Source organism: Scophthalmus maximus, chromosome 2 (assembly GCF_022379125.1).
Source record: "Scophthalmus maximus strain ysfricsl-2021 chromosome 2, ASM2237912v1, whole genome shotgun sequence".
Taxonomy (NCBI): Eukaryota; Metazoa; Chordata; class Actinopteri; order Pleuronectiformes; family Scophthalmidae; genus Scophthalmus; species Scophthalmus maximus.
The window spans coordinates 11,905,688-11,929,863 of NC_061516.1; the positions used below are offsets into that span (position 1 = coordinate 11,905,688).

Consider the following 24,176-nt stretch of genomic DNA (forward strand, 5'->3'; position numbering starts at 1 on the left):
GTCATTAAAGACTCCAGTCAAGGCAAAGTGGAGTTTTAACCGACGAGGTGAGTCGATGATGAATAAGACATCTGGTTGGGTTATTTCAAAAGTGTTTGCTTCCAGGTTTCATCACGTTGTTTCGCCTGATGCTCGGCAGCAACTCCAAATTACAGAAAATAATGAGGACGAGAGGGAAATGGTATTTTTGAAGTGTCCTCATAATCGTGCCCTTTTTTATCGCAAGCATAAAGATGTACTATTTCCAAATGTGTTGGCAGGAAATTAACCCTCACAATGGCATGGATAATTATTGTTTTTTCTACCATGGCCCACAGTCAATTATTTTGTGCCGTGTGATTAACGTACACTCTCCTCAATGTGAATTTTGATTTTATGGATTCTCTGACAGCTGAGAAAGGAGTTCCACACACTGTCAACTCTCTGACAGGGTTTGTATTGAAGGTCTCTCCTGCTGTGTAGGGCGAAGCTCTGAGGATATCAATATGGTTTTGAATAATAATGCTGCTAGCAGTTGAAGCTGCAGAGCCTATTGTTTATTTTTATTTGACCCCAAATATAAATGGCAATTTAATTGAGGCCCCCAAGAGCCAATCTGTGCTCTCGGGCTGAAAGGTCAGAAAATGAATAAACATCAGTTTTAATAAGTCATTTGTCAAATGAGTCATTTTAGTAAAATGCCACAAAAGGAACTTCTCAACTGTGAATATTTACTTTTCCCAGTTTTCTCTGATACGAAACTCAGTAGTAATGTGAAGGTTTTTTGCCATTTTTTCTGACATTTCATACACTGTAAAATTTAAAAGAAAATGATAATCTAGTACTCTATATTGATAATGAAGTAATTGTAACAATGCTTCTGTGATGGAAAAACTGTCCTTAGGTTTCAACACAGGAAGCAGTTTGACAAAACACAACTTTATATAAAAAGAGCTCAATGTAAATGAAAGAGAATGAGAGTGATTTTGATGCAGAGTCACTCCAGAGCTCCAAGATGAAGGTTCATATTATTTACACTTCTATTTCACAACAAAGGTCGATATTATGTGGTGATCATTTCTGACAAATTTGCACTTAATTAAATGATGTAGACCCAAAAAATATGGAGTAAATCTGTCTTTGGAGCGCCGTGGGCAGTAGCCCGCTCCACCCAGTTAAACTGAGCTGAGACGTATTCAAAATATGATTTTTCATTATAATTCTATTTCAATACTAAATAACTGAAATTAAAATGCATAATAATCTCCAGAGAATCAAGAGATTGTGCTGGCCTGTTATGATCTAATAGCATTTATTAAATGCTGGCTATTCTGAATCATGGTTCCATTTTACAGAGGTTTCGTTGTAAAACCATTAGTTTCATCGAGGCTTACAAATATTGGATTGTTATTCGTCATCTATATTTCCTTGCTCTATAATTTGACTGTATTGAGTGGGAATTGAGCCATGGCCCTTAATATGCATGCACATGCTGGATGGTTACTGTACTTTCTGCCTGGAGCATGCTGGGATATACCGCAGCGTCCTTGTGACGGAATAAGCAGGCAAAGAGAACAGCTGATAAAGACCTTGTTAAAAAAAAATAATGCAAAACTTTATTGATCCTAAGCCCTCCTTGTTCCCATTACTTTCTTTTGGGGGGTTAGCCACGGAGCAGCAGCCTGTGAGACTTGTACAGAACAGATGACAGACAGGAAAACAGAGCCAAAAGGGCCAGGGGTCGTCAAAGTGTGAAACAACGGATCAAATGATTGGGATCAAGGTGCCGCTGGTAGTGATGACACACAAAAAGGTTCACCCAACTCTGCAGTGCTCATCAGCACTACGTCCTTCAGCTTCACTGTTTTGGATAACTCACACTGCTCTCATCTGCTGGGTATTTGTTTCTCCAGCTGGTTTAGGCTAATGTGTTCAGTGAATAACCTCTGATTAACCCACTGTAAAGAACCTGACCAGCACACATGTCAGACACAATTAGCAAATCGCTGGTGAACTTAATGAGGCCTGATATTTCCCCTGTTAGCTCCTGGAGGTTAAAAAGGGGGTGGATGTTGGACTTGCACTAATCAGCGGTCCAAATCCACTGCACGGCATGAAAGTAACGACGCTAATGTTGTTTTCACCAGAACAACAAGGGATGATGTCAGAGTTATAGTTCGTTGCGCTGCCCACAAGTGGCCAAGAGGAAAAATGTTAATCTAGATTTAAATTCAGCCAACTGTAACGCAGCTTGTTTATAGATCTAGTTTGACACAAAATCTTCAATTCAGAATCAGTTCTGGATCAATTTTGGAGCAGAAATTAGTTTGATGTCATTGTGAAAATATGATTTGTGTGTTCATATATATATCGCCATGTTATCATAGCACTGACAGTTATGGAGAACATCCTCAGATCCCTTACTTAAGATAAAACGAGTGAAATAGAAGCATAAATAATATAGAATGAAAGACAACATATATTTGAGTCACTATAGGCTACATTGGTGAAAATGACCTACAATTTCTCAAGCAGCCGTATCGAGGTACGAATCAATCTTTCACAAACAAACGAACAAAATGCACAAACAATTTGTTCGTTTCTTTATTCGTTTCTTACCACGTTACGAGAAGGTGCTCGTGACCCCCGGGAGGAGCCCTGGTCCTCAGTTTGAGAACCTTTGAACTAAACACCTGCATGTGCGTAAAAAAGAGTTAACACCAGCTCCACTTATTGCCGTATAATAATGACATATGTTAGAGGCTAATATGTACTGTATATGTCCATTAGGGGCCACTGATCTGCGGAGAAACTTTTTAAAGCCATGTGCATTTTGGTAGAAATAATATGAGATGCATTTTTTTTATATATATTAATCTATTAGTGGCTAGATTTACTGAAGTATCAGATCTCCCAGCAGTGGGGGAGGCTTCTGGAGACAGTGAGCTGATCTTTCACCCACTTTGAAGTGACCTAAATGTCTTTCAATGAGAGCTCATGCAAACTAAGTGAGGTGAAGAATGTTGGTTACTCATCATCATCATCATCATCGCCTCCTCCTCCTCCTCCTCCCCCACGTGCTGCGCGCTCGCCCCTGAGCCCTCCATCCCGTGTGTGAGTCTGTGTGTGTGTGTGTGTGTGTGTGTGTCGCCATTGGTCCGGGATGATGTCATCCCCGGTGGAGACAATAGAGCCCACCCCCCTCACACGCGCACCGCGGCGCGGAGTGACACGCGCCGACGTGACGCCAGCTGAGTCAGCCGCGCACCTCTGGTGACATCTCCTCATCTGTGTGTGGTTTGTCTTCAGTCCGGCGGCAGAGCTCTGCATCTCGGACTTTACTCATTTATTATGATTTATTGTTTTGTTTTTTTAAAAATATAAATCATTCCGTGTTTCAAATATACATGAACAAAAGGAGCAGGCGGAGGAGGTGTCACACATCTGGATCATACCAACACGTCGGCTGCTCGGGTCGGGCCACCACTCAGTCATGAGGATGTCTGCATCCGCGGCGCAAAGGACACGATGAACACAGGACGGGACCGCCGCTCTTGATGTAAGTGATCTCTCTCTTTCTCAGAAACGTTACTTATCGTGGCGGTGGGTCCGGTCGCCCCCCCACCACCACCACCACCATCAGCAGGCTGTGTGCATCTTACAGTTAAAAAAAGAAAAGAAAGATAGACAAAGGAGATGCCCCCTGGATGTCTTGGAGCCTCTCGCGTATTTGTGTCCAATTGACGCCACATATTTAAAGAAACCGAGTTGTGCCTCCTCGCCGCTGCCAGCAGGACGTCAGGGGTCTGTGATTCACTGGGATAAATAAACTGCGGGCATGTGACGGCTCCAAACAGGGACTCGCACACGAACCCCCTAATTATAGCCCCAACTTTACTCGAGCAGAGTAAGTGAAGCCACAGGCCTGGTGGCCCGGGGCCCCCGCAGCCCACGTCATCTCTCACTGTGCTTTTAGGTTCAAAGGCTGTGAAGCTGCGAAGATGCGATAGAATAAAAATTAAAAAAAACATACAGATGCATTAAGCAGTGCGACATCTAGCGGCGTTATAAACGGGAACTTGAAGATTTTTCCATTACTGGCTCTGCATAAAGAACAAGGCAGAGGGGAGGATGCAAACATCAACATCTGGTTGATCTGCGTGTGGTGGTGCTGATGAGAGGCAGAGATCAGAGAGATGTACATGTTTTTAAAGAGCAACAGCTAGTGATTTACTGACATGCGGTTCACAGTCAAGTGCTTGTCAGAGCTGTCAGTCGTGCACAAACCAAGTAGAAGCAAAGTGTGGGTATGAAGTTGTGCCCGGCATGGGTGATAGTTCTACAGAGGTGAGTTCTACAAGCAAGAGTCATGCAGGGGAGAATCACTGCAGTGCATTTGCAGGGAGACAAATACTGGACCAGCCGATTTAAACCCACGGTTAGAAATATTTTTGATGGTAACAATCCCACTGATCAATCCCACTCTGCCGCTCACAGTTTGAAGCTGCTCATAGTTCATATTTAGATTTCCTGGTCAGCACGACAGACACCGAAGAGTTGACTCGCTCCTTTCACCATCAGACGCCATGTTAAAACCGCGAGCGGCTGCACCAGTGACCGGGTAATGTTTCAGTCCAACGACGGTTAACATTGATTTCTGATTCTCTCAGCGTACGTTATCAAACCCCCACTCTCTCCGAACCTGCCAAGGTGCGTTTTGAATCTAGTTTTCCATCGCTTGTAGTTCAATGCAACAACCTGTTTACAATAAAACAAAAAATGATTCTCTGAGGAATAGGAGCTTTAAACCCTGAAAATATTCATGAGACATGATTGGGATTGCCATTAGAGGTCAAGATTGCCATTAGAGGTCAAGATCAAGCACAGTGCCAATCATCTTCCCCAAAATTCTTTTGTAGAGTGACAGCATGGTGGCTAAACGATTAGCATGGTCTCCCGACCATAAGAACATCCAAGCCCTGGTCGTCCCTGTGTGGAGTTTGCATCTGCAATGTGCAACTAAACATCATTTTCATCATTGGTTATTTACACATTAATCCAAATCCAAGGATTTTGACTATGGTGTTAAGCAAGTGCAAGCAGAAAATCTTCACATTTGAGAAATGGTCTTACTCAATCATCAATCATCGCAATGTATTCCCCACTAATTATTCCGTCAATCAACCAATCGCTTCAGCTCTAGTTTGGGAACGCAACCCCATTTGTCTCAGTGCTCCTGTTCCCTCCCACAGTCCACAGAGGAAAAAGGTCAGGGGAGCAGAAACTGAAAACTGCCCGCAGATTCAACTGTTTGTTTTGACTGGTGACCCATTCTGGTTCCCTGCCCACTGCCCAGTGCATGCTGGGATAGTCTCATGCCCCACATTACTCCGACTGCGTCCGAAATCACTATTTATGTGCTACATATTGCCCTCAACAATTTTGCACCGGGCCTGTACAGGGCACGTTCCGTTGATAATCCTGCAAAGCATTTCAGTGTATGAAATCTCAATTTACTGCTCACCAAAGAAGAGTGAACTATTTGGTGTTAGTAAAATACAGCAAAAAAGATTAGCTGATACAACAACTAGTCGATTGATAGAAAATGAATTGCAACATTTCAAGATGGTGGTCACAAATCACTTTGGGCTCTTTGATGAAACTTTCCATATTTTAAAATGTATAGTGTGAGGTTTTAAAAAACAGTTTTTTTTCCTCACTGGGATTTTCCTGTGCGTAAATTTGTGTCATCTGCATGAGTGAAAGTATACAAATGACTTTAAATGGATGAAGGAGATCAGTGTCTTTAAATATATTTCATACATTCTATAAAACAGGCTTTATTACATCACATGATTTCACCTGTTGGAAGACTCTAGATGAAAACATTTAAGTAGTTGGATATACAAGCGATATTACAAAAAGTGTTAAAAGATAAACCATCTTATGTTATAATATGACGTTAGATTGTGAAATGTGTGACTGGACTTTCTTACAATAGCAGAGCTTTGTAAGACACACAACGCTCCGAACATAACCTAGAATCTCTCCCGTCGTTAATATTAATAATAATAATGTCATCAAGCATCCATTCCTCTAAATGTTGACGCCACAGGCCGGCCTCTGACGCTGAGGGAGATGCTGTGACAGTGTGTGGGCGTCCTGCACCGTTGTTTTCATGCACACTCGCACTTTTCTTTGAGGTTTTCTTCGAAGATGTGAAGATCGTCTGGCATGAGTCACAGAGGGGGAACAGGTGCAGACGGTTGTTAACGCAAGCGCAACTCGCAGACGTTGCTGTTCGTTTGTCGTGTTCAAGATGAACAATCTTCTGGCAGATATATCGTTGTTGGTGTCTTGTTATTATTCTGAGGGCAAAGATCTGCAGGAGAGGCCCCATTTATTCTTACACAGCGAGCAACCCTGGACCTGTGCTTGTGTGAGTCAGTTCCTGTGTGGCTGAGGTGACGTCTTACCTTCCCCATCCCCTGGTTCAGATCAAAATAGACTGAAATAAACGTGGATCAATTACAGCAGAACACACACACACACACACACACACACACACACACACACACACACACACAAAAACACAAAAGCTTTTAGCGTGCATGTTGGTTCAGTTAATGCTTCTCGCAATTAACCTGAAGGATTGTATTTTCCACTCCTGCCTGTCTTTTCCATAACAGAGAAGAGTATGTGACACGAGTGCAGTTTGGGGTGACGTCGGGTGAACACAAATTCCTTCTGCACAAGCAGCAGTAGCATATAGATATGACTGATTTCCTCTGTCAGCCGATTGCAGCTTCAAAGCAAACATTAACCATGATGATTTGCTTTTTTTTTTTAAAAATCATTCTTTTCAGGTTTTAAAATATATTCAGAGCACATTACTGCTCTTCTTATCTTTAAGTGGCAGCGGGCGCTCAAATCCTAGCCAATCACAAAAACCTTTCTCCAAGCTGCTTTTCTCGGTTTCTATTCTTAGTGTTCTATTTTGAGAATTAAGTCACTTTGTCATTTCTTATTGAACTGCACGGAGGTTAAACTCCTGTCTCATTATTTCAACATTACAATGGGCCATTACATTGTCTGGCAAAGTCCTCTTTATGAGCTCTAATGGAAGTCAATGTGCTGATGGGGGTGCTATATATATAACTGACTAGCAATGGTTTGCTTCATTTTCAAAATATGTCTAAACAGGGATTTTTTTAGCGCACGGAATAATTATTTCTCTGCAACTAAAGTGTCTTAAGTGTGAGGATTATTCCACAGTGTCTAAAAAAGACAGGTATTTCTCTCTTTGTGAAATCATTTTGACTGAACACGGAGTCGCTGGGCGCTCTCTGTCACGCCGCTCCCTGATTGGCCGGTTTGCGCTGCTGCTTCCATCACTTTCTGTCCGCTGACTGTGGAGATGAGGTGATGTGATTATTTTCGACTTGCCCACAGTGGCCCGTGGCGGTTTTTGCGTTCTGACGAGATGTTTAGACCAAGAAGATTCAAGTGAAAACTACATTTAGCAGAATGCTAACACAGATCAGGCATTCTCAAGTCATTTATTAACGCAGCGATACGAAGTGGAGTCTGAACCAGTCTGGCCCAGTATTTCAGGCATGCCGAGATGTCACATTCAACACTTAGTGACGAACAAAAGGCCTGATCCCTGTGTGTCATTATTGAACTATTATAATGCTCACATTCATTTGGGCGTCTGAGTCACGACCAGGTCATCGCAGCCATTTCTTTTGTCCCGAGTAAAGCTACCATCACTAGATGTGTGACTTGAACCTGATTAGAGCGTGAGTCCTGATGACTTAAAACCACGTCTCTCTGTCCATCTCCCAGGGGAGATTCAGTCCAGATCCATTTTTTTTTTATGATGTCCGACTCCACAACACTGTTACTGATATGATTTATTATCTGAGAAATCAATTGTCAGTGTAATGTAGTGTTTTCCTGTGATAAGAAGAGATTCTAGCGACATTGGTGTCATCATGAGAAGTGAACACTGCTACCTCATAATGTATCTGGCACACCATCAGCCACGTTGCAGTACAGGGTGCCTTCCTCATCGTTATCATTCGCATCTTATTTGTGAGGGGCGGGAGGCACCTGACTCTCTGCTGCCTAATCCCACCCACAACCCATTCTGCTGCGGCTACAACCCAGGTAGATGTTAAAGGGGAGACTAGTTCCACAGGCCAGCTGCAGTGGTTTGGTGGTCAGCCGAACGAACTGTATTTGTAGGGTTAAGCTGGTGGACTTCCCAATCCCTGCACCTTCCTGAAGATTAAGAAAACTATATTATCATACAAACATTATATTTTCCTTAAAGCTCTTCATTGTCAATCGAGGGGTCAGGGTTAGACCAATCCGTAAAAAAAGTAAATTGACTCATCACAGCTCGCACAGGTTGTCTTCTATCTGGCCCACTTGGCCTTTCACACAATCAACACCCACAGAGAAGAATCCATGCTAGATGAAATATTGTAGGCTCAATTAGATGCTGATGCTGAATTCGATTAGTGATTCCAAGCCTTGCAGTGATGTACAAAACCTAAGAATCAACTCAACTGTTTTTACCTAAAAAGTTGTCCATATTTTAAGAACATTACCAATCACTTTCCTGTCATTTGTTTTCTAATCTGGATTTTAAGGAAAATCTTTAAAATGTGGGTACTAAGCTTACTCAATGTCTTGCCAAGAGTTAAATGAGAGGACTGATACCACTCTCGTGTCTGTCTGTCCATATGAAGTCAGAGCTTAGCTTAGCTTTAAGACTGGAAACAGGAGGAAGCAGCAATGCTGGCGTTGATCTCATCATGTAACTCAACAGGAACGCTAATGAGCACATTTTCCAAAAATGTCAAACCAATCCTTTAATATCCCGAGTCATTTTCTCGTGTGGCTTCTTGTGATTTGCCAATTTCTGCTCACATGTATAGCAGCATTAAGATTCCACCACTGCTTTGCTGCTCGTGAAGATTACAGTGGTCAAGGCCGGGGACATGACCTGACCCGAGACACAGTTAACATCCGGTGCCTGCGATGTTCCCACTGTAGCTGTGTCACAGAGGCAGTCGGTCGCCCCTGTCAGTTTGCTGGCAGTGTAATTCAGTCAACAAACTTTATCACACTTGAAACACATCCACACCAGCTCAACAGGAACCTGGTCACTGTTGTCGGTGAGATCAGCGGCTCTGCGGGAAACCTCCCGAGTCCGTGTATGGATGTGCATAATCTCCTGTATAGGATCTGTGGCACCGACTGTTTGACCCTCAGTGCTGTTAGATATATTATTGTGTGCATCCTATTGCCTTTTTTCTCATTGTCCTCCTCTGTCAGTGCCCATAGCTCTTGCTGTCCATCTGTCAGTTTAGTTTTGTGTGTAAACGACTATATAAAGAGAGAAATGGGCCGCCTCGTGTGGTTTTGTGTGGATTGTGGAGATGTGGATTGTCCTCTGACGGAAATGGCCTGCTCATCAGCCTCTGGAAACGAGTGACTCACATGACTAATTTTCCTGCCGTCCACTATCTCAAAAAGCCTCTTCTTTTTTTCATCACAGCGAGAGAAAGTTTGAGAGAAGCTCTTCATCGTGCAGACGAGGGAGAGATTCTCTAACTCGAGCAATTTCCCAAGCCAGTAATTGAGCAGCGTTGTTGCCTGTTTTTTTTGCTCTGGCGTCTTCCATTCCACTGCGTGGGTGTTCGGCTGTCAGGTGCCGTTTGATGAAGGAGCCGCATTAAAGTCGAGTCTGAGAGAGCCAGAGGGGGGGAGCGAAGTGATCGCCATCAATCTTGCACGGCAAGACAACCATCTGCTCCCAAAAACAGAGGCCTCCCTCAAAAGCTTGTCCCCAGAAAACACTCCCCGCACCACTATAGCTGGAGATGGACCGTACCCCATGCCGCCTATATCTACACCATGACTCATTTCTGTAGGCTGCAGTGACATTCTTCATTGTCGCATAGTCTCACTCTGTCCTCCTCTTCTGCTTACGAGGCCACTTCATTTAATGCACTTTTGAACTCTGCGTGTTATTTTCATTTTTTGCTTTTCAAGACAAAATGTATTGCACAGAAGAAATGAAATGATTGAAAGTATCTTTAAAAAAAACAGGTGATGCTGTCGGTTTTACACAGGTGTTTGAGAGAAAGTGTTAAGTCATCTGGAAGAGTATTAGTATGTGTACCATTCTCCTCTCCCTTGCTCCTTCCTGTGACTATAAAGCAGTTATCTTTATTCTGCTGGTTGCGGCGAGCAGAGGGAGGGTGTCATGATCTCCCCCGTAGGCTCATGCAGCTCTTACCAACTGGAACTGAGTGGCTCAGGTTTTTTTCATATATATTTCTTTCATCAATACACTTTGCCTTTTCCTTAAATATTCATATCAATACATCCATAATCGTGTGCATACATTTGCCTTCCCTCTCCTTGATCCATCCCACGACACTTGTTTATGCGAGCTGATATGAGTAGCTAAATGTCAGAAGTTTCCAAAAAAAAAAAGGATCCTCAGTTCCTATGAAAGGTGCTCATAACTTATTCATAGTTCACTGTATACCTCTGAAGTCATACCCCTACTAGATATATTATGCAATCGCAGACACTGATATGAGTTGCTAAATATATAGTATGCTGCAGTCATGGCTGTGCGCGTTGTTCACTTTGTTCTGTTTGGCTGTGACTTCCAAATGAGGCAGATTGAGGTGGCCCTGTTTTGAAAGACAATTACCGCGAACACAGACAACAGCACTTGCTGTGTACTGTATGTTGCCGGAGCAGGTAGCTTACAACCTTTTGTCAGATTCTGTTCACATGTTAGAACGAGAGATTAATAAGACCAATCGACTGGAGTAATTTCACAAAGTGAATTCAATTTCAGATAACATCCCAATCAACAGTGCTCATGCCCTTTTAGTTTTATTCTAAGAAGTGAATCGCACAACAGTAATAAGGCAAACTGTCAATGCCTTTTTCTGTCTTTTTTTTTTTTAATTCCTGACACACCAGCGGTGGAAGAAGAACTCAAATTCTTTACTTAAATCAAAGTGCCGGCTTTTGCAAGGGATTACAAGAAAAAAAGGGGTGGAACTGATTTAATCTTTAACAATGCACTGTAGTTTTTGAACATATAAAGGAATATTCTTTATGTTCCAGCCTAATCTGAAAGGTAACTACTATGGCTGTCAGATATATGGTGTGAAGCAAAAGTATAAAGTCAAATAAAAGAAATACTTGAGTAGTCATTAAAAAAATTTACTTTTAGTACAGTACCAAAGTAAATCTACCTTGTTACTTGACAACATGACCACAAGGGTTCAGAAGGCAAATAATTCTTACTTTTAAACTAAATCCATCTTGCTATTGCTATTGTGTTTGGATTTATGAATTAACCTTCTGTTACTGAGCAGTCACAGGCTCAGCACAGGCAGACACACACACACACCAGACAATTTCTGTCTGGTTGAACATGAGGGGAAGAGCCAAGTTAAAATATGTACTTTGAAAGCCTTTGGTGTTCCCTTTGAAGCAAATCCACCTCAACACAAGGTTAATTATGAGTAGGAATGTAATTGCTGTAATTGTTACAGATTTCACAATACGTAATAATGTGAAACTTCAATATAATGCATGTTGCCAACAAAAAATATTTATTATCACTGTTTCTGGCCCATCAAGCGGTTAATGTTTCGCCATTAGAGACCGTGTTTTATTTCTTGTCCTGAAGTATCATTTACAAGTGAAATTTCAAGATGCTTCCCCGGTGTACTTTGTGTTCTCCATCTCTCTCTGTCTGCTGAGGCTGTAACAATGAGCGAGTGAAAAGGCCACTACCCTGCAGTTTACAGTGTGTGAGAGAAAAGTGATCAGAGTGATAGTGACTTCCACCATGACAAAACTGGGTCAATGTAACCCCCACCCCCTCCACCACAGGCAAGGCTGAAAAAGGAAAAAGAGAGAGAAAACAAAGATGAGGACACCATCATCGGACTCTGTGCGTGGATATAAGCATGGGGACAAAGGAGTGTGGTTTGCTTTCTCTATGGGTCAGTAACTGTGTTATGTTGGAACGGAAGGCTTCCCCAGATTATTTTGACGTGATCCTTCCTCCCCTGCAGTCTGTGGTTTACAGTGTCACGTTATAATCTGTCCCCCTGTATTTTCCCTCTACCCACATTGTTTCTGTTAGCCAGTGTTGTTGTACCCCTACTCCTTCAAAGATTCTTGACAAATATGGCTCAAGGGGTTTAAGCATAAAATGAATATTCACCCTATAACACACTGCGTAAAAAAGCAATATGTGATGCAGCAGTTTGTTTGGTTGTGCTTTGTTTTTCTGGATAACTGAAATCTGAGCAATGTCACGTGAGATTGAGGCATCTCCACTTTAGTGATTGTATTGTTTTAAGGGCTGCTTCATATTAATGGCAAAAAAAAACACACACTCACACATATTTTCTCGCTTACATCTGGTATGCAGCCATGCAGATAGATCGTGTTGTCCTTGGAGATATCCATCTCTGAGATTCATGGCTCCACTCAATATGAAAAGTGAGGCATTGGAGGATGTTTTCCACTGGGACTACGTCTTGGGCTGGAAGTTGTTCGTATAAAAGGTCTGTGGAGATGTTGCACAGTTAAAAGGTCATAAACAACCTCTGTGAACAGCACAAATTAAATCTTATATATTCTGGAATAAAACTGAATATATGTGCATGGCTACATACCAAAAAAAAAATGTGGCTTCATAATGTGAACTGACTGTTTTTGATAAACAAAGACCACACCCATGCTTGCAGTTCTAAAAGGATACATTTATACACGACAACGCTATGAGCTAGTGCTAGATAAAAGGTGGATCAACTTTTTATTGCTTAACTGCTCATCCTAGAGGGGGGGCATGAATGTCTGTACCAAATTGCATGGCAATCCATCCAAAAATTGTTGAGACATTTGACTCAAAAGCTCATAGTGGTGCTAGATGAATAGTCAGGAGTCATTAACATGAGCCATCATGACGCAGGGATCCCAATATCCGCAAAAGAATGAAAAGTCGGACAGACTTTGTAGTTGTCATGCCTGCTGTGATGCATAACTGTTCTTGAAAATCTACTCTCCTTCAAGCAGAACTCAATACTTCAGCCACAGCTGTGCCTTGAGTGCAATGCTAGCATTCTCATTTTTAAGTAAATTAAAGTAATTCGTCAACCAAACAACTATTTTACACTGTGTGTATCAGAGGGTGGATTTTAACGACACAAATATTTCACCTTAATATTTGATAGCAATATTCCAGTAACACCCCTATTGCTGTGAGAAAGCCTTCTCTTCAAATGATGTATTGTTGTGTGTGTGGTGACCTTCTGTCTATACCATGGCCTGGACAAATGCTCATTTTACATTGGCAAAAAGAGTTGGTTAATTTAGTTTATACCAGAGGCAGGATGAACATGCTGGATATCTGGTGGGAGGGAGGGTTTTGTTTCAGATAATCTCATGGCTCTCCAACATTAAGCAGTCTTGAAAAGTAAAGAATCCCACCGAGACAGTAGATAATTGGGAGAGTCATGGTTTTGTTTTTCCATTACAAAGCAGTACACAAACAGCAGCACAATTTCTTTTTCACTGCAACATACATCGACTACAAGTAATGCACCTGGACACAATAAATGTTTTCCTTTATTTTTTTAACATCATTATATACGGAACATCTACTGTACTGTATATAAAGGGCAGGAAACATGCACAGTCCTGCAATGGTTTACTGTATATTTAGTCATTGCTTGCCTTATTATTTATTGTGACTAAATGTATCTTGGTGCGAATGAGGACTCCTCAGAGGGATGGTTGTTGCAGCTCACATGAAACAGCTTTTAAAAAGCCTCACTGCCACCTGGATTTGCTAATGCAATATTGCTGGGAAGTAGTTTCAATTCAGTTCATAATATATGCCAAACTCCAAACTCCTTTAAAAACAGATGAGCATCAAAAGTCTGGTGAGTTGCCCTGGTATAAGCAGGTAACAGAATGTGAGTTGCATGTTCAAATGGATTAAGCAAACATATCCACAGCAGTGTTATCCATTCAAATCAAACATGCACCTCAGTGGGTATTCTCTATTTCTTCTTTCATTTGCAGCAAATGTCAAAGGAAATAAAGTATGTGTGACATGTTAATGGTCAAAGCTGATATGTAACATTATTGGTTGTTAATGTATCTGTTGTTCTATTTGTATGTTTTCGTATGCAAAAGACGTGAATTGGACTGTGGATTGGGGCTTTACATTTCACAAATAATTATTTTGAAATGTATTTACAAAATATTGTTTAGTATTGTATCAGAAGGATACCATGCTCTATGTATGCACTGTCATATAAATATTTCATAGCTCGAAGGCAATGTTCATAATCTTACATAAAAGTGCTGTTTGTGTGTAAACTGATGGAATGTAAAGTCTGCCCCACATTTTTGGTGTTTGTGAAATTACAGTCATTTTCTGACAAGTCTCTTTCTTTCTCTCTCCCTTTTCAACGGACAGTTTTGCATAAACCCAGATGCCTCCCCTTCCTCTTGACGAGCGCATAGTGGTCATTCAGCGCCCTAAAAACTTAGCCCTGTGTGAGAGTTCGCCACAAACCAACCCTCAGCATTCCTCTCAAATATCAGCCTCCTCCAATGGACATGTCGCCCACCCTCCTCATCTCCACCCTTCAAAGTCCCATTTCTATTCACCCCCCTGTAAATCTCTGACTCTGGAATGCAAGCGCAGATCTTCCCGTGTGCAGAAATCCAAGGGCGACCAGCCTGTCATCACAGCGGGGGTGAGACACAACCCTAGCCACTGCCATAGCAATGGCACAGTAACTCTCAGCCCACGGCTGCCGTCCCACACACATACTATTGATATCAGGTTGACTTTGGACAAAAGAGGACGAGGAGGAGGATTCAGCAACTCGTTGGGGCGCAGCAGAAGTGTAAAAGGTGCCAGAGGGATTTCTTCACAGTTGGATCAAGGACAATGTGAGCGAAAAAATGGAACCACAGGGCGGCCAGGTGTAGCCGAACACAAGTCACAGCAAACTCGCCATAATCAGCTGACAACTTCCCCTGGAGGGGTCCTACAGTTCGTCCCCGCTCAGGCACAGCAACATAAGTTCAGGAGCGAAAAAGAGAATCAAAACACTAGATTTCTTAACAGAAGTGAGCAGGAATTTCCCTCTGTGGGTCACAAGAAGACTTCCAAACTGGGAACTGTTCATCAAAGCCATAATACTCATAGCCCTCCCTCTGTTCCTGTGCCCCATGCAGCCATCCTAAACTCCAACTATCCCACATCCCCTCCCTCCCAACCCACCAATGTCCCAATTTCATTTCATCAACTCCAGCCACACCCACCCCACCCCAGGGATCACCGTCCCCACATTCTTCATGGTCTGCCCCTCTCCCCCAGCTCCTCCCACACCGGGGGGTTCCCCAGCCCTGACCACACCTGCACCATCGACTGTACCCACCCATTCAGTTGCGGCTGCTGGAGGCTGGTAAGATGCAGAGGGTTTAAGGCAAACTCGGCTAGCTGCCAAGGAGGTGGAGGAAGCTCTTCGACCTCATTTTCTTGTGTTCACAATGTTGGTGCAGTAAAGAAGGGAGGCAAAGACATGGGCCTGAGAAATCTGGGTGGGTGTCTCTCCACTGCCTCAACCTCCAACACCTCCTCTTCCAACAGCACTGTGTCTGACTGCCGAGCAAACCTGTTCAAACCTCGCTGTGCCTCCTGTTCTAGTGAGGCCAGAAATTTTGAGAGTCCTGCGATCCTTCGCAAAAAACTTGTAGGGGGATGCCTGCCATGCACCCCTCTTTCCTCCTCAGCACCTCTCCGGGCAATACAGAGCTGCGTCACGGCTTGCAACCCCAAAGCCTCTCAAACAGGTAGTTCCACCTGCAGTTACTGCAGCAGCGACCCCATAGTGGTAACATTTAACCCACGCCGAGGAAAACCCCCAGGAAGAGGCATCGGAGCAGCTCATCAGATGGGTATGTTCCAAGCCGATGATGATGACTACAGTGTGCGTACTATCTGGCCTGAAGAACTGGCCAAGAAGATGACCCATTCTAAAGCCCAAAGGAATCACTGTGCAGGGGTGGGTGCAGGAGTAGGGAAGACTTGTGCAAGTCAGGCCCAAAATGGTAGTAATGGAACAGGCGTTGTCCTCTTGGACTGTCAAAACCTCCAAGAATATGCCCAGTCTCAGCAAACGGACCACGCGGGCCGTCGGCGGCTTCAGCAGGGAAGAATGGCTGCCCTTGATTTTATGGGTCGCAGGTCAGGATCTGGGTATGATGAAGGCCAGAACTCACTGAAAAGACTTTTGAATAAAGCAGAAGATGGAGGAATGGACAATGGTCCGGAGCAAGATGGAGATGCATCATATCCTCGCTTCTCCCCTTCTCCCCGCTCTGCCTCCCCACCATCACCCGTGTCCTTTTCGCCTCCACCTTCCACCCCAAGCACACTCATCAAGCCAAAACCCTGGCAGAGAGACAGGGAGGGGGGACACTCTCTGCCATCAGCTCAGTCCCTTCACCTAGCCCTGAACTCCCTGAACAGAGATCAAGATGAGGAGAAGAGCAGAAGTAAGACTTTCTTCAAATTTCACATGTGAAAGTGGTTAAAAAAAATCTAGACAAATAATCAGTGTAGAGTGTTAAAGGGTATAAAAGAAGCTTCAAATATAGCCTTATAGCTTTTCAAGTATCATTCTTGTCTTTCCATGTTCTGTGGCTGCATTTAAAACTGTTACACAGCTGCCTTCACGCAATGTAGGCAACATGACTACACACTTTCTCTATGTCTTGTCTGCCAGTGCACCTTTCTTTGCCACTCTCCTCTTCATTGCCGGCATCTCTATCCGATGAGAGTTTGATGACTCCTGACGCTGAGAACGCCGTAGTCAGTGCCATCCTGCCCTTCCTGTTTCTGGGGAATGAGAGAGATGCCCAAGACCTGGACCTGCTGCTGCGCCTCAACATCGGCTACGTGGTCAACGTGACCACACACCTTCCCCTCTACCATGTCAACTCTGGATTGCGGTACAAAAGGCTGCCAGCCACCGACAACAGCAAGCAAAACCTTCGACAGTACTTTGAGGAGGTTTTTGAATTCATTGGTGAGAGTCCCACCTCTGATATTTGTCATATTTGTGAGTTTTTGTATGTTGGCTAGAGATGTGGAGGTGCTGTTTACTGAACTGGGTGGCATACAATGTCAGACTGGCAAACAGGCCAAAGAATTCTCACATTTTGTCTGTTTTTGCTGCCTCAATTCACCAAAATTGAGTTAATCTGTTCTGTTGTTCTCATTCATAGAGGAGGCATATCAGAGTGGACAGGGAGTGTTGGTACACTGCCAGGCCGGCGTGTCTCGTTCTGCTACCATCGTCATCGCCTACCTTATGAAGCACACCCTCATGACAATGACAGATGCCTACAAATATGTGCGGAGCCGTCGCCCCGTGGTGTCCCCAAATCTAAACTTCATGGGCCAGCTTTTGGAGTTCGAGAGAGACCTCAACTCTGGGTTGACTCCTCGTATCCTGATGCCTAAACTTAACGGTGTGGAGACGCAGGTGTGAGAAAGGTCAGTGCTTAGGAGCACATAGGGTTACCCCTGGTGAGAGATTATGGCGGCATTCTTGCGCGCGGAAGAAAGAGTGCAGCACACTGTAGAAGAGAGACATGATAACGAATATTCCAACAGGAAAATGTTGACATGTTTGGCAAGTAATGCACTTTTAACGCTGTGAAACATGAGACAAAAGACTGGATGCTTCATTTGTTTAGGTAGCAGTAACTCTTTAGAAACAACTTGATCATCATCCAGTATACTGTTTATGTGCCAATATTTTGTATAGATCTAACAACACTCTCAGATATCTGTTTTCTTTTTTCTGATGCCTCTTCCTTTTTGTTCCTGTCATTTACATTCACAGCCACACACCAAAAAAAGACTTGCCATTCATAACAAATGCTTGAAGAACGTGAAAACAAACATGGATATGGTTCACTGGTAATGTCTTAGTTCAGCCGCAATACCACTCTGATATCTCCACCACATGTGGAAACACACAGGCCATTACAATGCACTATATTTCCCTCATTTCCTAAATTCGTTTTAATATTACCAAATGAATTATCACAAGGATGAGAAGAATTTCATCAACAGTCACTGTTTTTGGTCAACATTATCATGTCTATGGGTAATTTTCCTGTTTGAAAACAAAAGTTCACTGAAGTTCTAACTGTGTCCTGCATGACTATGCATTATTTTTTTGTTTTGTTTTGGAAGCCTTTAGTTTGGTAGGAAAAGATTCCTTGATTCACTGTGAAATTTTTCCTCTGTATTGTCTCAAGAGTCATACTCAGTACATTAAATGAGAGTTTTAGGTCCTGTACAGTCAACCCGCACACTGAATATACTGTGTTAGAATTAGCAAAAACACATCCATGGACAGAGGAAGATATGAAAAATATGACTTTTCTAATTACTATAAAGTATAATTATGATATAGTCAGTGCAGATTTATTTCTTTTCTCTAAAATTTGGGCCAACAACGACGCGAAACAGTGTGGTACAATCTGCATTATGTCCAGCTTTGACTTGCAGGATGTTGAAAGTATCATAGCTTCTATGTAATATCAGTTTATTCGTTTTAAGGGAAGAATCTGTCGTTAGCAGAGTTTTCTAATCTGTAGCTAAGGATGAGAATCATTTTGCACAGGTCACATATGACATCTTCGTATAGAAGATTCGGGATTCAAGATGCTCCTATTATTTTATTTTCCTTTGTTAAATCTGTGAAAGTAAATGTTCGTGCAGACTGACAGGGACACCCGTGCACTCGAAAAGTCCAGGGATTTGGCATACATCCTCTCATGATGATATTGATTATATAGTAGGTAATAGGCGAAAAAGGGAAGGTACTAGCTTGTGTCCATGAAAACCGAAACAGATCCAATACAGAGTATACTGTATGTGACAGAATACAAACAAACTCTGTTTTGTTGTTTTTTTTAATGCTTGTAATAGTGTTAACTAAATTTTAGTTGCCCCTTCTCCATGTTTTAACTTGTGATCGACAAAATGCTACAATTTTTTAAAACCAAAATGCCTTCAGTTTCGCCTTGTGTAATTTGGCTCTCCGGTGTTGTCATTTTAAGTATGACTTTGTGAAATGATCCTGACATTTGCTTGTAGGATTTATTTTCTGGCTGAGTGACTTTGATATGGGCTACATATATTTTTCTACAGTGAAACTTCCTCATCATGTTGACTATACACATGTATCTGTGTATTTACCGTTTTTTACATGAATCTTCCTTTTATATTTGAACAGAATGACATCTTCCAGCTCTGCAGCGACAAAATGGATCTTCTGCTATGTTTTTTTAGTTGCAGTTTTAACACTTTCACTGTTGTCAGACCGCAAGTCATGGGTCCAGAAACAATATTCCTGTTTTTACCTCTCGCCTGCACTTCAGCAGGATTAGACATCAACCAAAACATGCTGTTCACTGCTCCAGTCTCCAGCTCAGCTCACAGTAGGTGTTTGTTAACCCTTGAAGAGGGCCTGTTGCTATTTCTCATTATTTTTTATACAAACTTTATATGCAAAATGCCCGTGGAAGCAATTTCTCCACACTGTATGGACTTGCTGTGCAGTTGAGTCAATGCTGACCTCAGACGTTTGTTCTCGAGAGACACATTGACGGAAATTGAACATTTTCTCTTTAATTTCCACAAACTGAAGGGCCAGTGTCTCTGTGAGTTCAAATCTTTTGTTTGTGTTTTGCACTTGGAGGACCGTTGTTACTGTATTTAATGTACCTTTTGAGAACTGTGTAGATCCATGCATTGCATATTTGTTGGAATTTCATTTTTCCTGTTTGTATTTCATTGCTCATTTTTAAACAATGTGTTATGTCCTGTACCAAATATTGAATTTAAGGATGTTGACTCATAGGAATGAATCAAGAAAAAAAGCAGATCACCTCCTTCCTTTTCTAATGGGGGTAAGAACTCTTCAGGTCTGACTATCATTGTAATACTGTGCTGTTTCACCCCGCTGCCCCACCCCCACCCGTAATTGTCTTCCGTCGCCCGCTCCCTTTTCATAAAGGATTGTTTCTCTTAAGCACATGTAATATTTTCATATTGTAGTAACTGGTCCTTGTATTTAGACAAATGTTTCTACCTTCATGTACTGACTATAATCTTCATAACTCTTTGAGGTGCACTGTGACTAATATGATGCTGCTATATCACAAGGACTTTTATTTTATACATCACATTTTGCAGATGCAAAGTGGCGTGTATCACTCAAGGTGACTGATGCAAAGTGGGCTTGAATACAGAATCCCTGCTTACATTATTCCAATTCAATGCAGGCCTCATTGTGCTGCCTCTCAGTGCAGTGTATTAATCCTAGTGACTGTGTCCAACTGTGGGTATGTAGCTGTTCCCGTTGGTCTTCCTGATGAGCCTGATGAGCATGATAGAAAGAGAAGACAGAGTCAAATGTAGCAGTTAAGTCATTTTTAAACACCATCTCATTGGTCACTGTGTTGAAATAAAACTGTGATGTTGCTTTTCTCTGCAACAGTGTTCATTCTGAGTTTGGTCATAGTTTTATGTCTGCCCTTTAGTGACAGTATAGGAGAAAAGTAATATTTGACAGCACTCTAGATACCATCAGCACTAATCAGAAAAATATGACGCACACACGACTTAAAGGGATAGTTCAGTGATTTTGAAGTGGGGTTGTATGAGTTACTTATGCATAGTTAATATGTTACCTTATGGAGATGGTGATCAGAGAGGTCATTTAACGAAGTTTAGAGGAGAAGTGGAAGTAGCGAAAGTCTCAGTGCAATGTTGTGCAGAGGGGACCAGCGAAAAACCTCTTTTCCGACACATTTTAAAACGTTACCTAAAAAGTATATATATATATCCGTGCAATTGTTCGCTGGAGGACCTATTTTTTCACTGCTTTAGTTTTCCGTGTATTTACTGCACCAACTCGTGCCGGTGCAGTATCACTCCGCAAATTAGCTCAAAAAGCTACCGCGGCGAGTTGCAGCAGTAATACGTGGCCGAAGTACACTTGAAAAAAAAGTGCAAACTTAAACGGATTTCTGGCAGAAAACCGAAGCAGTGAAAAAAACCGTCCTCTAGCGTACAATTGAACAGATATTTTTTTTAAGGTAAGCATTTAAAAATGTGGTGGAAAAGATGTTTTTCGGTGGTCCCCTCTGCACCACAGTGGGACTGAGACTTACACTACTTACACTTCTCCTCCAAACTCCGTTAAATGACATCACTGATCACCATTTCCATAAGGTAACTTATTAACTATGCACAGGTAGCTCATACAACGCCACTTCAAAATCACTGAACTAGTCAAAATCACTAGTCAAGTCTTGCTAATAAAGTAAAATTATTAGCAAGATTCACATTTGTATCAAATGTTGCAATGTATAATCAAAGTGCTTGTGTGTATGCTGCGCTGTTGGCATATGGAGTATGTTAAGTTTTGCTTTAAGTTTTTATTCACTATTTGGAATCAAACGCATCATTGTACTTTAGGATTAGAATAATATATAATATAATACCAGCTAATCAGGCTGCTATTATCACTGTGAGCATGCTGACACTCGCATTAATCCTGAGCATCTCTGTACTTTAGCTGCTAGCATGGCTGGAGTCTCTCGTTTAAGGCATACACACATCTCAATACCTGCATTACAGAGTTTCTGTCAAGAGAATTTTGCGGTGCATATTAACATTAGTGTGATACAAATTTGCAAATCTTAACATGCACCCACAGCCTACATAAGTTTCAGTTCCAAAATTTCAGTAGATTTTCGCTCCATAGGATAAAACTGCTGGTCATGATTGATTTTGTAACTGGTAACAATCTGCCACAAGATATTCTTAGTATATTCTGCTAAAATTCAGTGGCATCTATATACGCTGTATATAGTTCTCATATTATAACGTGATGTCAAGTGCTTTTAAAATAGAATTTGTTGACAGAATGAGTTCTGAGCATCAATAATGGTTATTGTAATGTCATTGATACAGACAAAAGTATAAAATGGGCCTTTAGCCTTTTACTTTGCCTGAAGTCAAACCTTATATTTTTTCAAAACTGCACTTAACAAAATGGTTGGTTTGTTTTGCTCATAGTTATTATGGGCTTATGTAGATAGATTTCAGACAAAGGAGTCCAGAACATGCATCTGTAAACCATATTGTAGCACAAAAAAAATATACAAAAAGAATCTTTAGCTAGAAATTCAGCCAGTGTCAAAATTAGTATCTCAATTATACACATGCCTTCCATGCATCTGGGCCTTCCTAGAGAGGAATGACGTTTTGGCGTTTGTGGTTTAGAACGTATCTGTTCAAAAGGTCTGGACGGCAGCAGCATCTAACCCCCAGAGTTAAAAGGATGTAGATGACGAGAAAAGTGACGTGAGTAAGAAAAGATCATTGGTTTACATCTGACTATTCTTTGTTGGCATGACGTCAAACTCCTGTCCAGGCAGAGCAGTTGTGCAATACATAGACACACTACGTAGCTGCATACGTGAAAAACAAGAGTGCTCTGTGGACACTCGCTGCTCTGCGTCACTGACATACTCAGTCCACACATGTTCTTCCATTTTTTTACATGTCTGATTAGCAGCAGCTCTGATTAACCGGGTTCCTGTGTTGGTGACACGGCGGACGATTTCCCATGAAGCGAATTAATTGCTGTCCTGTCCTCTCATGTTGTTTATAGCTTAATATGATAATGTGACCATAATAGCATTTTAAAGTGTGCAGTACAAAAACCTGATGGCTGGATTGTGAAGTTGTTCTCCATGTTCATTTCTAGTAAACACACTGGAACTGGCTCTTTTAATAATAATAAAAAAAAGAAACAAACTGAGAAATAAAAATGTGTGGGATCATCTGTTGTCTTAATTTGTTTTGGATATTTGTGTTTGAAAGCATCCACTGTGAGAGGCTGAAGCTCACTCTGCCGACTGATCACCAGCTTCCTCTGAATTAAGTCGCTACTGTCTGTTTGGAAAGTATTGAGCAGTTGCATTACCGTCGATACATACAGCCAATTGCGATTGATGATTCAGACGATCACCCCACCCAGATCTGCTCATCATTACATAAGAGCTGGTTTGGAATTCACGGCTGTGTGGTGGAGCACCCGGGGGCGGATCGATCAGAGAGAGGTTAAAACAAACTCAGTATGTGCCTGGCAATAACTGCAAATAAACAGCATGAGCGATGTGGGGCGGGACTGTGCTGACTGCAGTTAACTGAGAGGACCAGGTTTGTATTTGACACTGACTCCTCAGTCTCTAGCATTAAAATCAGAGCTGCTTTTTTCTTTTCTTTTTCGTCCTGTTAGAATGTCACCACTTTGGTTCAGACTGAAATATCTATGACAAGTATTGGCTGGATTATCATGAAATTACGTACATTCATGGTCCCCAGAGGATGAATCCTTCTGACTTTGGTGATCTAATGAAGTTTTCTCTAGTGACAGCATGATCTTCACTTTTGTGGTTTTAAGTAAAATATTTCAACAACTATTATTGATATTATAGGTTTTTAAGATAATTGATATGCACATTCATGTTTACCTCAGGATGAACTGTAAAAGCCATAATCAAAATAGAATTTGTCCAATATTAAAATCCTGAAAATATACCAGTAGTAGTAAATTGTTGCAAAATGTTCACCCTGAACGAATCTGCAGCGATGACATTTCCTCCACAAAATACTGCAAAAAAACATTTGGTAGCATTTAAGAAACATGAAAAATGTCAGCCACAATCTGATTATGAAATAATTTATATAATCAGAAATAGAGCTAAGTACAACAAATGTATCCAATGTAATTTTTTGTTGGGACCTCAACCACTAGTACATCTGCTATCACTTATAATACAGTAAACTGTCTCTGGTGTTAATCATCGGATCACTGCATTATGTTTATCTATAAAAAATGTACTAATTGCTCCACTGGACAATTACAATGCAGTCTTTTTACACAACAGCTGACATGCCACTGCTGCATGATGGACTGTAGCATACCCTTCAATCCTTCTTATAGATATTGATC

General features: G+C 41.8%; 1 protein-coding gene across 1 annotated transcript; it reads left to right on the forward strand.

Annotated features, from left to right (window-relative positions):
* Positions 1–3,244: 3,244 nt before the first annotated feature.
* Positions 3,245–20,642, forward strand: si:dkey-175m17.7. The gene is made up of 4 exons (XM_047330600.1): positions 3,245–3,538; positions 14,528–16,620; positions 16,851–17,153; positions 17,353–20,642. The coding sequence occupies exons 2-4, from the start codon at positions 14,544–14,546 to the stop codon at positions 17,616–17,618; spliced, it is 2,646 nt and encodes an 881-aa protein (XP_047186556.1). The 5' UTR covers positions 3,245–3,538; positions 14,528–14,543; the 3' UTR covers positions 17,619–20,642.
* The last annotated feature ends 3,534 nt before the right edge of the window (positions 20,643–24,176 follow it).